The sequence below is a fragment of the Cryptomeria japonica genome, chromosome 2 (genome assembly GCF_030272615.1).
Source record: "Cryptomeria japonica chromosome 2, Sugi_1.0, whole genome shotgun sequence".
Lineage (NCBI taxonomy): Eukaryota > Viridiplantae > Streptophyta > Pinopsida > Cupressales > Cupressaceae > Cryptomeria > Cryptomeria japonica.
In genome coordinates, this window is record NC_081406.1 from 275,085,697 (window position 1) to 275,103,805 (window position 18,109).

Below are 18,109 nucleotides of genomic sequence, written 5' to 3' on the forward strand. Positions count from 1 at the left end.
ACTACCTTGTTAGAGGATTTTAGATTCACATGTGTGAACCACCTTGTTAGAGGATTTTACAAAGGCTTTGAGGCCTACCCGGTTAAGGGCTATAGACTTGTCAAAGATGTGAGTAATCAACAAGTGTTTGATCTATCTAATAGCATAAACTGCTTGGTTAGATCCAGTATTGCTCACAGCTAATGCATTCCAACATTACTTCAGTCTTCTCTATCTCTCTCAGTTACAACTCGATCTTCTCAGATAAGATCGCTCTTCCAACAACTCAACATCCACCTTAAACCCTAGCTCAACATTAACCCTTTTCGCAACTTCTTCAACAACTAAAAAAAAACTTAGACATGATGTCCTTTTAAAGGAATCTGATTTCATGTCGGTCCAATAGGATTACATTACAATTTCCTAGGTTCAGTGAATCTAGACATACTCAGTAACACGACACAAGAATCACCGTCAATGTGTCAGCACCGTCAAACAATCGGTGGATTGGTAACTCATCACAAAATGCCGGTTGGTAACTCATCACAGAGTATTACCGGTTTATACAAAATGTCGGTTGTCGGTTTGACAATAATGAAGACTGGTAAGAATGTGTTGTGCCGCTTTGCTTCCTCGTACCACTTGTGATCTGCGAACTGCTTGGGGTCGACATGCCGCTTCAGACCGAGAAACAAATTCTGCAAAATCACTACTAGTCTAAAGACTAGAATACAACATACCGGTTGGAACAAATACCGGTTGAGCATGAGCTCATACATATAAAGGGGATCTCAATACAAGTGTGTGTCCATCAATGACAATCACAACATAAACATCAAAAATGCCAACAGGGTCCCCATTAGCAATGGGGCAATGTGTGAAAAGGTCACAACACTACCCTTACCTACCCTTGCATCTCATTCGGCCACATGTCATGATTGTGTGCTCTCATTTTTCTATGGCCTTGCCTATATAAGCAGGTACATGTACATTGTACTCAGTCTAGTTAGGCATTTTGCATCTTGATGAGAATATAGTTTGTTCTAGTCTATTTTATTATCTCTTGCTTTTGTGCTATTCTTTGGCCTATACCAAACTAACATTCATTACATCGTCACTAATCGATCAGATCACAGAGTTTTAGATATAAATTGCATTCAGAAATAAAGCAGCGATTTATATTTAGCAAAATAATTGGTATGCAATATGATTAAGTCTATTATTTAATCTCTTATATGAATCATTGGTTTATTTATTTGATTAGCTTGATAATCCGCCAAGGAGTTGGAACTAATTATTATTCATCAGATTTAATAGAGCAATCTTATTAGAAACGGGCAAGGAGACACAATAGGGATGTAGGAGTACAGGTCCTATCTATTAAATGCATGCTCATTGAGTTGGTTGCTTGTGGGCCACGGGGTTGGATTGAGTTGGTTGCTTGTTTGATGCTCTTGGGTTTAATTGTGGAGGATAGTCTCCCAGCATTCTATGGTGTTTTCTCCTCAAGTTTCTAGTATGGTTGAAGCTATAGTGTGCATGTTTACAAATAGGAATCTTCATTAACATTTTGTTTAATGACTAATTGATTATTCTCCTAAATTCAATTGCTATTGTGTAATTTAGTGAAAGAATCCTCTTGTAAATAAGTTGCATTTTTGGATTTGTCATTCTTTTGGGCAAAATTAGATATATCCCAAAGGGGGACATTACAACTAAACAATTTATATGCCTTACATCAAACTGCAACAAGTGTGTATGCTTCTAATCAACTTTTGGGAAAATAAAGCTGAGAAAAGGCAATGGAAGGACAATACCACCACTGCAGATGATACGTCATTCATATTGCATTGAAATACTAGTTACACACTGGGCACGAGGCATGTACCAGGCATTGCAGGTATTGTTTTTAGTACATATGAGATGTACCCATTGAGTAACCTCAGCACCACGGGCATGCCCGCCATACCTGGGCATACCCACATGGACTCCAAGGAATTTTTAGAAGTCATTCACCCACACCTGTTGGAATACTGAAACTTTCCACTTGTAACATCACGGAAAATCAAACACAACTCAGGATATGGCAATTCATAATTGATCACAACCAGTTGATCAATGTTTGAAAATGGCAGCAGCAGCCCATTGATACAGATATGACAGGAGTAAAAGGATACAGGGATACACAAGTCCAGGGTTGGATGACCGCTTGGGGAGATGATAGACAAAAAACTTAAATAGATAAAGTTAATACTTTTTATAATTGCAGTTTCTAGAGGTTTTACTTTTTAATAACTGAGTATTGCAGTCCTGGTTATTTTGGCTTATAAAAAGTAATCCTTATAATCACATTCTTAGTTGGATTAATTCCAACTATTCTTTGATTTATTACTTTATAAAGCAATTTCTAATTTATTATAATTTATATTTATATAATATATTTATTACATATTAATTAATTTAATTACAAACATTATAAAATTACACATTAATTGATTTATTATATATATTTATATAACATTATCAATAATATTAAATATATACTACCTACGGCCGGGCATGTCCATAGCTGCTCTTGTACTTATGATCTTTTTTTTGTGTGCTTGGCTGTAACGTAAAAGATGCCTATTATATGGAATCCACCTGTTGAATAATCTTGGTTGCCTGGCTAGTGTGCTTTTCACAGGGTAATGGATGCTACAGTTGTGGTTGTGTGGCTGGCCACTGCAACCTTCTTTATTGCTGGGGGAGGAGTTGGCTTGTCTCAAGTCCTCTCTGAAAAGGGGGTGTTTCCGACCACAGGCTAAAACAGATTTTCCACTGGCCCAACCCATTAAAATGCATTATTTATTAATAATTTATTATTAATCAAGATTTGTCAAAGAACAAATTTTCTATTTTGTTCAAGAATGATTACAAAAGTAAGCCAATGTTTCAGCTTTTAGGTATATCAAACTTTAGACTACTACCAAATACATACGAACCACTTCATCATCTTTATGTCTTTCTGTATTGATTTAGAAATTTCAAATACTATTGGATCCATTTCTAACAAATCTTAATATACTTCATACATACATGGACAAATCTATTATTTTATTTTTTTTAAATATTATTTTAATTTAGAGTTAAGAATATTGTATTTTATTTACATTGTTCACTTTATTATGCAGTGGAAAAAACACTTGGAAGATAATAGGATTTAGCACCATTTAAGAATTGTTTTATTATGCAAGAGAAAAAGAACTTGACATTACATAACAATTTTAGAGATTTTTTTTTTTTATGGCTTTTTTTTGTTTGATTTGATTTTTTAGAAGTATAATAAATATTATATATTTATATGTAACTAATATTTTAATATTAGAAATACATAATATCTAATACACTGTAATAAAATATATTTTAAGTTATTTGAAAATTTAGATACTATCTTATTTCTATTTGAATCCAAATTTTGAAATAATATTTAATTTCTATTTAAATTTTATATAAATTATTTATTACATATTTTTATATATTTACTATTTTATTTCCTAAATTGCATAGTTATTTACTATTTTATTTACTAAATATATTTTAATCTTTAGTGTTTCCGGATTAGATTGTGTATGAATTTTTTCATCAACGTTTCGGATCACACTCCGTGATCCATCATCAGGATGACAAATAGAGAGCATGCAGAAAATGAGAAGATGGATCACAGAGTGTGATCCGAAACATTCATAAAAAAACTCATACACAATCTAATCCGGAAACACTCAAGATTATTATATCATGGATTGTGGAAACTTGATGTCTACTAAATATATTTTGTTGAAAATCTTTATTCCCTATACGTAAATAAAAATAACCACACAAATATTTTGTAGACTTGTTAAACTTTTCTAGGTAGGTCATTTTGTTTCTTATATATTTTCTTTATTTTTACCTATTGGCTCTTTAGTAAAATAGTTTTTGTTAACACACTCGCAACATTAAACTCCACCTTTTGCTACCATTGTGGTTATGCCTCTCAACATAATAAGCTACTTTGAGAAGGCAAACCTCCAAAAAAATGTCCAAGAGAACACAATTTGCAATAGATAACTAGCTCCTCAAGGATGCATTCCCTCTTCAAAATGACCCCAATCCCCTCTTTTCAATATTTATTTTACCCCTTGGTCCACAAGTGGCAAGAACCCTTGTCTATCCAGCATGGGGTGGTCTACTTAGAGGGGGAACCCGTATCTGCTCTCTCAAATGTGTCTCCTCACTAACCCATACATGATTGCTTCTTTCACTTTCCACAACCAACCATTGTAGGGATTAGAGAGGATAACACAAAAGGGTGCTCAGAAACATTTGTCGCAACTAGGTCCAAGGGCATGATACAACACCCCTTGGCCCACAAGTGGCAAGAACTCTTGTCCACCTAACATGTAGTCGTCTACTTAGAAGTGGAACCCTTATTTTCTCTCTCAATCATATCAGCTTGCCAACCCATACATGATTGTCTGTAGGGGAATAAATTGATTAAATAAATAATTATAAGAGTCTAGATAGATTAGCAATTCCCATTCTTAATTATCTTAATACTACATAAGAGATTATATGTTAAGCAAGATCATTGTATTGCATACCAATTGTGTGCTAGATCACAAGTCTGCTATTTGCAAGATATTAGATCCATGTCATCTGCTGCAGGTTATGTATAACTGATCTGATAAAATTCCTTGATTGATTGAATTTATTCCTTTGATCTGATGATTTGAGGTATTAGGGAGTGATGATTAAGTAATTGTTGATTAGATGATTGATAAGTGACGAGGTAATGAATGTTAGTTTGATATATTGGTGGATGATGATTGAATGAATGTTGGTTTGATAGAGTGATGCTTAATTGGTGAATTGTTTGTTTTCTTGGTCCCAAGATGAAGTGATGATTGACGTGGATTTGATGATTGTTTGCTTGATCTTTCTCATTAATTGATTCTTGAGGGATTAATGATTGATGGATGAATGAAGGATTTGTATTGATGGATGAATGAAGGATTTGTCTTGATGGATTCATGAGTGATGATTGATAAGTGATCCTTCAATGCTTGGACTAAATTCTCCTTTATACTTTATTAGTGAAAGGGTTGCCACCTTTCATAAGAATTAAGTCACCACTTTTCATTGTTGCCTTTGAGAACAATAAATTATTCCTCAAGTTGATCTCCATTGGATGTCCTCCTCAAATGAAACCACCTCCCCTCTTTATATATTCCAATGTTAGAGAGAGTCAAACCTCTTCATCTTGTCTTCCTTTTACAATGGTCACAACCTTTCACAATTATCACCCTTTGAAAGAGTCACAACCCATCATCATTTTTGCCCTTTGTGAGAGTCACAACCTTTCATAATTGTCACCTTTTGAAAGAGTCACAACCCTTCATCATTTCTGCCCTTTGAGAGATTCACAACCTTTCATAATTATCACCTTTTGAAAGAATCACAACCCTTCATCATTTCTGCCCTTTGAGAGAGTCATGACCTTTCATAATTATCACCTTTTGAAAGAGTCACAACCCTTCATCATTTCTGCCCTTTGAGAGAATCACTTCCTTATTTCCTTTGCATTCCTTCTTCTTCCATTTATCCTCCCTTAATTCGTATACTCCGTTCTTTTTCCTTCATCCATATCCTCTTTCAAATGAACTCTTCTCCCCTTTACATCTCATGTTTGAGGGAGTCACAACTCTTCATGGCATGCCTCTTGACCTTTCATTAAACTTGATTAACTTGTAATTATAAAATCCTTGTAATTAACTTGTAATTATAATTTACTTTTATTACACTATTATTTATTATTAAATCCTATTTCAGAAAAGGGGCAATACACTTGGAGGCTAGAGTCAGCCACAAATGAGGAAAAAAGATAAAAACAAAAAACCAAAATTGTAAGGCATTTATCTGACATTTTAGTTACTTTTTTTATAAAAACTTTATTCTCCCCATGTTTGTCTTCAAGTCAGTCTTATTCTCTTCATCAGAATATATACATAAAATATAACATTAAGTACAAGTCTTTCCTTACTTATACTTTAAGTTGTATTTCATGTATATATTGGCAAGATGTTTGAGAGTGGTTTCAAATCTCTAGAAGTTATAATGCAGATTCTAGGTTTTAGAAGATCTTATAAACTTTCATATTTAGTCGAATTTCAGTAATCACCAAGCTTCTATCAACATTCTCTCGCTCTCTCTATCTCACTCTATCTCCCCTAAACTCTAGACCTATTACTCTCCCTATCACTCTTCCTCTATCCCCTCTCTCTACCTTTATCTCACTCTCTCCTTTCTCCCCCAAGACTTAGACCTATCTCTCTCTCTCACCACCAGACCCTTGCGAGAGGCTGCTACCCTCAATCTCATTTTGGTAATGCTCCCAAACCCCCATCAAACTATAGTCTAAGCAAGATATAGGCCAATGATGAATCATGATCATAAAATCTACAAAATACATATCCCTTGTTGCAAATCTTTGCATCATTGAAGTCAAAGCCGCAATCAAGGATTATCTTGTAACTGAGCTTGAGACTGAGACACAAGCAGATATCACGGCTACAACATCATCTGGGACCTATCTTAGAGCACACGTAGGAGGACCAAGGTGCCAAGTGATATAGGCTCCTTTGAGGCTTGAGCAGTATACTTCTAGCTTTTGTTTTGATATTTGTTTGAAACTTTTGATGCCATGCATTTCGTATTCCATGAGTTTGTAGACATTTGACACTATTTATATATCTAATGTGTTATTTCCTTCAGCTAAAATTTGTTTTTATACTTTATGATCTATCTATACTTGTGCATGTGTTCAAAGTAGCTTCTATTTGATGAGATTATTGTGTCTTTAAGGTTTGTTTAGTAAAGGATGCATGAAACAAGTTTAAAATCCTTAAAAATCTCTTAATTTCTTGGGTTTTTCAATTTGTTGAGTCTTTGCCAAGTTTTTACCAAGCCAGGGCACGAAGTCCAAGTTCGAGTCAAAAATCAACTTGTCGGTACGACCAAGTCCGAGTCTTGTACCACTATTTGCAACACACAGATAGAGACAAAAAAAAAAATAGGGGGAAGTAGAGTATGGCTATGTCATTTGTGCAAGAAATACTATAGGGGCAGCTATACTAGAGTTTATTCCCAAATTTTGTACATAAGTGAACAAGGGGTAAAAAGTTGTGAGAAAATAACTCTATCTAAAAAGGCCAAGATAACTGGATTACATATGGATTGGTGAACTGATATCAAACATTAGCCACTCATCAATATCATAATCACATGTTCAACTAGCTCTTACTCTTTTAGAGCTATTGCTTGTTTAGGTAAGAAGGATGCAAACTTCCAATTTCAGATTTTGAAGGATGTCATGGAAGAGATGGGAGCCTCTAACATTGTACAAGTGGTTACCAATTTAGCCCATGTGTGTAAGTTAGTTGGCTTAATGGTGAAGGGTGCTTACAAGTATATCTTATAGACCTCTTGTTGATTTTATGAGTTGAATGCATTGTAGGACATTAAGAAGATAGATTAGGTGAAGACAATGGTGTTAGAAGCTAATGATATACAGATGTTCATTTGCAACCCAACACACTTCACTTGCTTTGTTCAAAAACTTTTTTGAGAAAGGAATTCCTCAAGCTAGTGGATACTAGATTTTTCAGCTACTTCATTTTGTTTGAAAGGATGGTTGAGGTGTACGAGGCTCTACAATTAATGATTCAACTCAAATGCGATAGATGGCCAAATGAAGCACACTTCAAGGAAGATATGTGAAACAAAAGATCCTTGATGATGATTGGTAACCAAAGTTACCCTGAGTTTCCGGGACGGGGACAGCAGGGGACGGCGGGACGCGTTTCCGGGACGGCAAATTGTTTTGCCAAATTTGGGGACGGCGGGGGACGGCAAAGGGGACGGCTATATAAAATATAGGAAAAATTTAAAATATATAGGAAAATTTCAAAATTCTAAATGTTCATATGAAAACATGGATAAAGCATGCATACATACATTATATTCATATGAAAACAATAAAACATGGATATAGCATGTGTATGATACTATGAAAAGTTGAAAACATTTTAGAATGTAAATTCTAAACATACAAAATTGTTAATACTCAATAGACAATATGCAATTATGCATTCATAAATCAGAATTTCAATTCATTCACATTGTCAATATGCATATCAATAGACTCGGAGGTTAAATTTTCCCAACTTCTATCGATGCAGTTTCCCCCCATATTTTTCAACGGGGGTTTGGGGGCAGCGCCCCCAAGGTGGGGTCAAGGGGCAGTGCCAAAAAAACTTATTCTTTAATAAAGGCGTTGGGTGTTATTTTTCTATTGACTCACCAAGTTTGGCGATATTCTAATCTCTGTGTCAAAATGCCCAAAGGCTACACTGCTGCCATATAGTTTCATTGTCAAAATTATGAATTAAATTAATAAATTTAAAATTTAATTAATGTTATCTTTTAATTTTTTTTATTTTTAATAACAATTTGAATTAATAAGGGGCCTATATTAGAAAATTTAAATAAAAAATTGAAAATACAACTTTTTTTATTTTTTTAATATTTTTTAAGGGCCTTAGATATGGGGGACGTCTGGCCGTCCCCAGGACGGATTGGGGACGTCCCCGCCGTCCCCGGGACGTACGGACATCCCCCAGAGCTAGGGCAGGCGTCCCCCCGTTTCAGGGACGTCCCCTCAAAATACAGGGCAATTTGGGGACGGGGGGAAACGTCCCCTAGCCGTCCCCAAGTCTCTGAAACGTCCCCGGGATGGGGACAAGGGTTTTCAGGTCAGGGACACGTCCCGGGGTAACTCTGTTGGTAACCCAAAATGATGTAAGAAATTGCTGGTCTTATTATTAAAAAATTTTAAAGTTAATTTATTAATGTTTATAATGAGAATATGTTTTTCATTCTTTGTAATAGCATTCACTCTATTATTTGATTTTTAAATTCTTAAATTTTTTTAAAAATTTATTTTTTATAGCTTGTTTGCACTTGCAAATATGTTTGCTCCTTCATAAAGCCTATTGGGTAAATCATAAGATATGTTGATACAAACCCTCCTAGACTTGGAGATATTTATGAAACCTTTGATAACATGTTTGGACAAATGAAACAAGCCATTTATAGCAAAGATCTTACTTTAGGAATTTATTAAAAGTATCTTAGGCCCATTGAGATGTAGCAGTAGAAGACTATAAATACCCAACTTCATATGACAGCATATGCTCTAAATCCCAAATGGGATATAGTCGTGCCTCGGAGAGTGCCTCCATCTCATGATGAAGGGAAAGAAGGGCTCAAGAAGGCCCAAAAATGTATACTAATGAGGAGTCTTCTTTACTTCGCACACAATAGCTTTTGCCTTTGTCAATCTCCATGGTCCAACCTTTATCAAACTAGAAGCAAAGACAGGTAGAGCAACATTAGCTTAAATCGACCCTAATGGAATGGCGAATGTGGCATGGCAAGGATGCACTAGAGTTGAGGATACTTGCCACTCGCCTCCTTTCACAAGTTGTCAATTCCTCTATTGCATAGAGCAATTGGTCCACATATAGCTTCATCCAATTAGTCAAAAAGAACAATCTTACCTCTAGACAAACGAGAAAGTTGGTGGTCATACGTGGCATCTTGTAGCTATAGGATCAACAAACGCCTCATTATCGACAAACACCAACCTCACATTCGAATGTTGATCCCAAAGATGCCATACAAATTGAAGAGAAGGCACAAGAGGGATTGGTTGGAGTTCGATTGCATGAGGCAGCCCCTCAATAATGGTGGTGACCCAAAATCAAACTCTAATTTAGATGCAAACCTACCAAAGATGGATGTTGATTACGAACTATTATATATTTTCTATGTTTTTGCATTTTGTAGTTGAAACTTGCTACCATTGGGCATTTTGTTGTAATCATTATATAATATATATGCACATTGACAATGAAAGCATTTAAATTTCATTTTGTTTGTCGATTTTCATATGAAATATCAATTCAAATCTAATGTTATGTATTAAGGTTCTATAATGTCTATGATGAATGCTCCATCAATGTTATCATATATGGATATTTGATATTTCCTTATATTTTAAAATCTTCCTTATTTCCTTATATTTTAAAATCTTCCTTATTTTTCATATTTTAAAAAACCCATATCAGAAACACGTCCCCCCATCCCAGGTCTTCCCTATACCAAAAACTTTGGGGAGGATATGATGATAATAAACTAACCACATATGATGATGATACACTAACCACTAGTTCCTATATATACCAAAGATGTCACCCAGGTCAACTTAGATGCCTAAATATAATAACACCGAGAACGAATTAAATATCTAAATAAGAATATAACTAAGATCAATAACTTAATCAAGAGTTGAGGTAGCCACAAGCAAACAATTCATAACCCTATGCACACTATAGAATTAGAAGCATAGCAACCTTCCACCAACACATCAAATTTCCACATTTAGGCATAGAAGTAATTGTCCCTAGTGATTTTCAACCTCTCCAATATTGCAAAATGTTGGAGAGGCAATACTATAAAATCAATAATTGTTCCATTACCAAAAATGCCTCTAAAACGAATAAATCCACAACACCAAATCCAACAACCTATCCATCCTACATACATCTAGATGACCTCCCATCCACCTCCAAAACCCCACCTTTTGCATCCCATTTCAAAATCATTGACAAAGGTAGTGGAGAGGATGAAATACAAGATGCTTTCTATGTGGGTAAACTTCCCCTTTTGCCTAAAAGTCATGGCAAGCCTCCAAATGAAAACCTATCTTAGGCCCTATCCGACCAAAGAATTCAAAGTCAAGGAAACAAAGAGAAATCCATTGGTGAAAACCTCCTTGAGCCACTAATAGATGAGGACCACATTTTTTCTACTATGCAAATGTCATTATAGGAGAGCCCTACATTTGCAAACACAAACACCATGGCTACCATTGGTTCTCTTATTGAAATGCAAAAGACGACTTGACACTCTGTTTTTGGTTGAACATCTAATGATCATAGCATATAACATCCCTTATTGGTCCCAATTCCTCTTGGCATCATAAGATTTCCACTTACCTCCATGACAACATCATCTCTTTCGCACTTTCACCTAAGCAACAAAAGTCTTTATCCAATGAGAATCCCACTTTACCTTTCTTTTTAGCACCCTCTATTGTAGAAGCTATGAAGATACCTAGTTAAGATGTTTAGAAGCAACCAACTTAGCAATCAAGGACATTCAAACAAAATTTGTTATCATCACAAAATTTGGGTCAACAACATACAAGTTGGCCTTGGAAGATGAACAAGATCTTGACAATTTTCTAAACACTTAGCATCTCAAAAGCTTGCATACTACTGTTACCCCCTAGTTTTAAAACTCTCAATCATCTTTATCAAAAGTTGACTCTCACCTTAGCCCTCTTACCAACTTTTAGAATTTGTCGGTTTAGTCGTGAGTTTTTGAATCTGATTGTCATGGTTCCTAAGTTCCAAAAAATCACCGATTCACCGACCTTCCTCTACGTTGAAGTATTGATGTCAATCATGTATGGTGTCGGAGTCTATATAGTCAGGTAGTAGGGATATCTCCAAACTTTGGCACTAGTTCTAAAGTTCTAAAATCTCCAACTAGCCGATCGTCCTCGTAAGCCCACTTCTTTGCACTGATTGCCTCGAAATAATTCTTAAATTTGCTAATCACTCGACCACATTAAATGTGTCTTGTCACCCAAGTTGACATTGTCTAGGTTGGTAATTCTTTGAACTTCATGCAAAGGATTGAGAACCTTTGCAATTGCCCAACTACATGGAGTTTTTCGTTTTCCAAGACGTAATCTGCTCAAAGATCTGGGAAGTACATCTCCTTAATGACAGATTAGGTGGCTAAAGCATGTAAAGCTACTGACGCAATTTTTTAAGAAGAATGATATTATTTCTCGCTGCCAAAATTTAATGAGCTGATGGCCCTGTCCATAAGTGAAAGGTGGCAATTTTCCGAATTCATTCTTTCTTTAGGGATTCGCCAGAAATACGGTAAGTTGACAAACTGGTGTGTTTGTTGGAGTAGGAACTCAAGAATTTTAATTATTTCCGTTTCATAATTTCTTGGGCCAACAGTCAGTATGGATTATTCCCCCATCCTAAGATAGTATGGTGCTTCCTCATGAAGATCAGCTTCACATAGCCCAACCTGATTTGAATTGGATTCAATGAGAGCAGGAAGACATAGTTGCTCAATTGAAAAGGGTTGCGTGGGGGGAAAAGACCACTCACGCTGAATACAGAAGGATAACTTCCTTTTTGGAGCGAGAGGGGAGACAAGCCGAAGTTCACAATCATTTTTTGCAAAGATAAATTGTTGCAGCTAGAAATCCCACACCTAAGGCAAATTAATCCGGCACAGCAAAAGTCTATGCACAAGTGAGTGCATGAATAGTTATCGACCCAAGTCGATGTGGGACAAAATGGTTCTCCCAGGATAAGGTGTCACCCCCGTAGTTCAGCCCAACCCGATATTGGTCGAAGAACCACAAGAGGATATTCTTTCCGGATTGACAACTCTGGCTTAGAAATGTAAAAGGAACTTTGCAGAATACATGAGGGTTATCATAGTGTCAAAGGAGGAATAAAAGGCCAAAATGCATGATGCCCAGCTCCAACTAGCAATAGTAGCGGGAAGAAACCATGTTCCTCCTGATAATAGTGTTGCCCTCTAGACCTATGGCTAGTTCAGGTGATATATAGCCAGGCTCTCATAGGCCGTTTTTGTTTTATTTAGAGTAATTGTTCAGTTCTTTTCTTGGAGCGGTCACTTTCAAAGAACATTATTTTTTTTTTTTAAAAAGACGATTACCAATTTTGGTCTATTTATGTCTGATAGGAAGTATAGATGTATATAGATTTTCTTTCGCTCACCTTTGGACATTTTTAACAGTTTTTGAATAGATATTTATGAAAGAGAAATCTGAATGCAGCTTCATGGGTCATAAACTTTTTGTTACGATTGGTGATTGAAATACTATGCATTTGGATTATCTTTCTTGTCTATTGGATGACAACTAAAATTTGCATGCGCACATTATTATAAATATTTAGCTTTATATGAACAGAATAGTAATGTCCTAGTTCTACAAATTTTCATCGGGTATAATCTTTGTATTCTATTCGGTTCTGCTTTTGTCAAAACCCTCCCCCCTTTTTTTAGAGTTTTCTAATTAAAAGCTATGCCTTTCTTTCTTTCTGGAAAGAAGCACACCCAAAAAGAATCAAATTATATCTTATGAGGGAGCTGTGCCTCTAAAATTCAGAGGAAATTTGCTAATTCAATAGCAATTTCTCCAACTATTAGTTTCTAATTTGTCTTTCCTCTTGGGCATTGATGAGTCATCTTTGAGTTATTTTAGAGAGACAAATCCGTTAACCAACAACTACAACGATTTGATGCTTCTATATCCAAAAAACAAAAGAAAAAAGAAATTGGAAAAATATAAAGAGAAAAAATTCCATCCATAGGTGAAAACCATTCCTACAGTGAATTAGGCAAGTACCATGATGAAAACCAATTTCTAATGCTCCATTGTCTACAAGTACCCTACACATAGGAGCAGACCCCATTGTATCCAATCCTATATATTCTCAACCATCCTCATAATTATCTATCGCACATTTTTTTCCTAGGCACCCATATACAGCCCTGCCACCCTAGGTACCCTGTGGGTATGTCTAGGATGTATCCACAGGACACACAAGGCAGCAGGGTTATGCCCTGCCCAATTAAATATGATCCCAATCCCACTTCCTTTCAATACAACAACATTACTAATACATGAAGGACCCAGTACCATAGTTTAGAATTATTGAATTCAATTGAAGAGTTTCATATTGGCAATTTTTGAACCTCTGTTTTTCAGTGAATTGATAATTGAAATAGAATTAAATGCTCATTAAAAATTTGAATCTAATTTTCTTTTTTTATCTCTAAGGTCAAATCTATTGTATATTTCCTGAACACTTGTTCTTTTTGTTATTTCTTCAGATTAAATTTTATATGAATTCAATTCAATTTTGGCTTTGTTTCAATTGCATTTTGTTGCTCAATGAGTTATTGAACCACTTAGTCTAGACTCTACATACGTGTGCACTAAGGCAACAGTGCACAGATAAGCACTGATAATAATCCGTTGTTGTAGTCAAGGCATTCTTATCAGCATTCATAAAAAACGGGTTTGTAATCATACTAAAACTGACCATTTTAGAAACCCTTATCTTTGACAAGCTATCAAACTATTGCAGTTTTTCCTGTTGAGACATGATGCATTGATTCCAAGCTGGCTAATGGTGTATATTAGCAGAACATTATCATTTCAACAAATAATCAAGGAGCGTTATGCTGAAATCTACCATCATCCAGTAATGAGCATAGTTTTAGCAAATCATTCACACTCCTAAAACCACAAAATTCGTATAGAAAATGAAATTCTATAGGAGGATTATTTCACGAAGATGAAGCTAAGGGAAGCAACAGCATAAGAAAGCATACAAACAATGCCAACAAACACTTAAGGTTTGGATGATAGCGACACCTAGTGCTCATCATTCATATGCTCGGGCCAAAACCATATTTAATTGATTAGATAAATTTTATTTTTGGGCAGAAATTATTAATTATTCTTCATGCATTATATGTACCCTCCATGATGCTCGTAATGTATCCACATATCATGTTGTAATTAGGAGTTGTCTATGATTATAGTACTAATATGTATAATATAATAATTGTCATTTAAAATGTATATATAAAGAGTTCCTATCTACAATTTAATCATTCATCCTAACAAAGAAACAGTGGCCCAGCACGTTGATCCGACTTCTCTTCTATGCAATTTTTCCTCAAAAAATTGTTGTCTAAACATTGTGAAAGGCAGAAGCTTAAAGTCTATAGCTTTTTTAGGTATGAGAAAATAGAAAAATGCAAGAACTTTATTTATGGAACATTAAATATACACGAACTTAATCATCTCTTTCCTTCTATAATACTATGACAGATTTCATAAATATCCCTGCCCAGAACTAGAGGAAATATATTTAACTCTGCATTTTTTCCAGGAGATTCTTCGTAAAATTTATTTTCTGGTCTTCAATAATAATTATTTTTCAACATAATATGTGAAAGAGGTAGTGATTAAGAGGGCCTTACCATGCCATAATCAGTAACAATCATTGAGACATAGTCAGCAGGTGTTGCATCATAACTGTCACAATCAACATCAAAACCTAACAATTAGCCTCTGAAAACCTACTGAGTCTAAAAGAGGTTTAAGCATAAAGCTAAATTGACTTCCGTGAGAGAACAGAGAACACACGTTAGATTTAGTAGTCTTAGGGATTCATCATTTGTCCAACCCTCCAGCTGATTTAACTCTTTCCTTCCTTGAACCTTTGCAAGAACATCTGGGTCGCCTGCATACAGATTCAGCACATATACCATAAACTATAATGTATTGCAGCACTTTCCAGTCTTTTCATGCATGACACCGGGAAAATAGCATAATTTGTGGAAGTGTCTTAAGATTATGCATATTCACTGGTAATGTAATGAGAAATGTTACTAAAGGAAAAATCCCATCTTCAATAAACTAAAGAGCAAATTTTGCAAACGTAACAGAAAGGGGATCTTAGAAGAATACTTAATGACATAACTTATGCAATGTATGTCATGAACATTAAAATGTTTTTGCAGGAGTCAAGACAAATCACCTAATTCATTTGAGCAAATAGAATCAAGTTGAACTCTTTCATGGAACTTGTAAGCTTCACAGCAAATTAACACAGGAACATGTGATGCATGAGCCACCATTGCTACACAAGCTGTGCCCACTCTGGAATAAACTGTTCCATTTGATAAAACTGAAGCAGCTCCAAGGAAAACTTTTGTTACTTCTTGCATAATATAGGAAATTGCGTTTATATGAGTGTATGTGCAGTTGAGACCACCAGCCAACAACTTACGAAGCATTGTTTTTCCTTCAAGTTTTGGCCTTGAGTCCACTACAACAACACGAAACTTCCTCCCTAATTCATGAGCATGTAATAGTATCATCTCCACAACACAAGATGACCCATAAGTAAGCAAAACATCCCCATCCCTTATCTTTGTTACTGCATGCTTTACTATGACTCTGTCTGCAAATACAATCTTCTCATATATAAACCGATTTATATCTGAGAGAAGTGAGGCCTTTGCTTCTGATTCTGACAGAGTTACTGCTAATTTAGCAATCCGCGCCTTCAAGAATTTAATGGCATTGCCCATGCTAATTGATAGAGGCCTACATGTGATAAGAAATGAAATGTAGATATTGACCTTTGCAGTTAAATCACGTACCAAGGTTTTCTCAGGTGGCACAACATAGTCTTTAATAGCCTCTTGAAAAGCAGAAAGCATTTCTATACATCTAGCATTTCCACCAACTATGTCTCCCGTCAAATATTGCAACCCAACCTAACACAGAATAGAGCAGCACTTAGAAAACACTAATGAAATATACTCTATAGATGTGCATTGTCTTTTTTAAAATATACAACAATAAAAAACTGGCAAATAACCACACAAAAGAAGAAAACCCAGTAAGGGTGTAAGTGAAAAAAAATTAAAACTCATCAATTTTCCTAATTTGTATGCTATCATCTGCCAAAGTATATGTGCATATTAAGAGCAATACCTTGTAGACGGCAGGATGAGGGTGAAGAGGATCTTCTTGAAAGAACTTAGCTTCAAGGGCAGGAAGTTGTCTACCATGCAAAAACTGTGGCAAATGCCTAAAGAGTTCAACTCTATTTTTAGTTTCAGTCTGTTCTACTAACGACCGTCTCTTTGCCTTTGCTACTCGATGTTCATCATCAAATTGCATTCGTGGAGCTGGTATATCCTTCTTTTTATCTTTATCCAAACTCCTTTCTGTTGACTTTTTCTCTGAAATTGTGACTGACCTCTTATCTACATTACTGTCTTTCTTCTGAGGGGGCTTTGGAACCTTCGCCTCTTTTGCAGTCGCTATTGGTCCTCCATCTCCACCCTTGTTTTCTCCTACATTAAATACTCATAAAAAAATTAGCATTACAAGCAACTTATCAGGCAAATCTGTTGAAGCAACTTCAAATGTTTAAAGTGAAAATTCCATTGGCATAAATCCTGATCTACAATTAAAAAAAAAGTGACTTCAAATTCAAATAATAAGACATCATATAACTTAATCTTAGGCTATCTGTTAAATACACTATTACCAAATTTTAATATAAGAAGATGTATCATGGACATAACAAGCACATTAAAACTTTCAAACAATATACAAGATTTTTGCTACAGAAAAGATTCATCATAATTAGGTAAATGGCTATAGCTATGACATCTAAGATTGAAGGAAAAAACATGTTTTCCAAAACAACACATTATGTTCGATCCGACTATGAATTCAAAGAAAGCATTAAAAGTATGATATATGATCTCCCTCCCTTTGCCAAAGGAGTTAATGTCAAGAAAACATCATCCTTCACTGAAATTCCAAAGCAGAATTGAGGGTGTGATTACCTTCCACACAGTAGAAATTTACAAAGGAATTTCACTATGTCAAAAATAAAAAACCACCCACCAAACAAGAAGTTCAACTTAATATCAAGGGGCAAAATGGCTAGGGAAAAAGTAGATTAACATACAGTGACAGAAAATCTATGAAACAATGCATAACAGACATTGCAAAGGTCACACAAGTATATGATTGAGTGAAGTAGCAACATAAATAATACACACAAAACTGACTATGATCAGAAGACTTAAACTGCCATTTCATAAAGTTAGACAAAAAGTACAAACAATGAGCCATGTATAAAAACTTAAACATACTTAAAGCGAAAGAGAGATATTAAAAACTTAACATCTTAATAAAGGTTAATCTTGTTAAAGAAAGTTGGTGTTATAGCCTGCTTTAGCAACAAATTTGTCATTATTTGATTATTCGTTAAATAATAATTCTGTGGATTTCTACAATTGATTGATTAAACAGAGTATT

At 35.1% G+C, this 18,109-nt stretch overlaps 1 protein-coding gene across 1 annotated transcript in view; it reads right to left on the reverse strand.

Annotated features, from left to right (window-relative positions):
- LOC131030489 (uncharacterized) overlaps positions 1 to 18,109 on the reverse strand; it is a 103,448-nt gene that overhangs the window by 28,327 nt on the left and 57,012 nt on the right. The window contains exons 3-6 of the mRNA XM_057961327.2: positions 16,766 to 17,130; positions 15,801 to 16,545; positions 15,407 to 15,503; positions 15,241 to 15,295 (exon numbers count right to left, since the gene is read on the reverse strand). Of these exons, the coding sequence (XP_057817310.1) occupies positions 15,241 to 15,295; positions 15,407 to 15,503; positions 15,801 to 16,545; positions 16,766 to 17,130 (1,262 nt within the window). The remainder of the gene's footprint in view (positions 1 to 15,240; positions 15,296 to 15,406; positions 15,504 to 15,800; positions 16,546 to 16,765; positions 17,131 to 18,109) is intronic.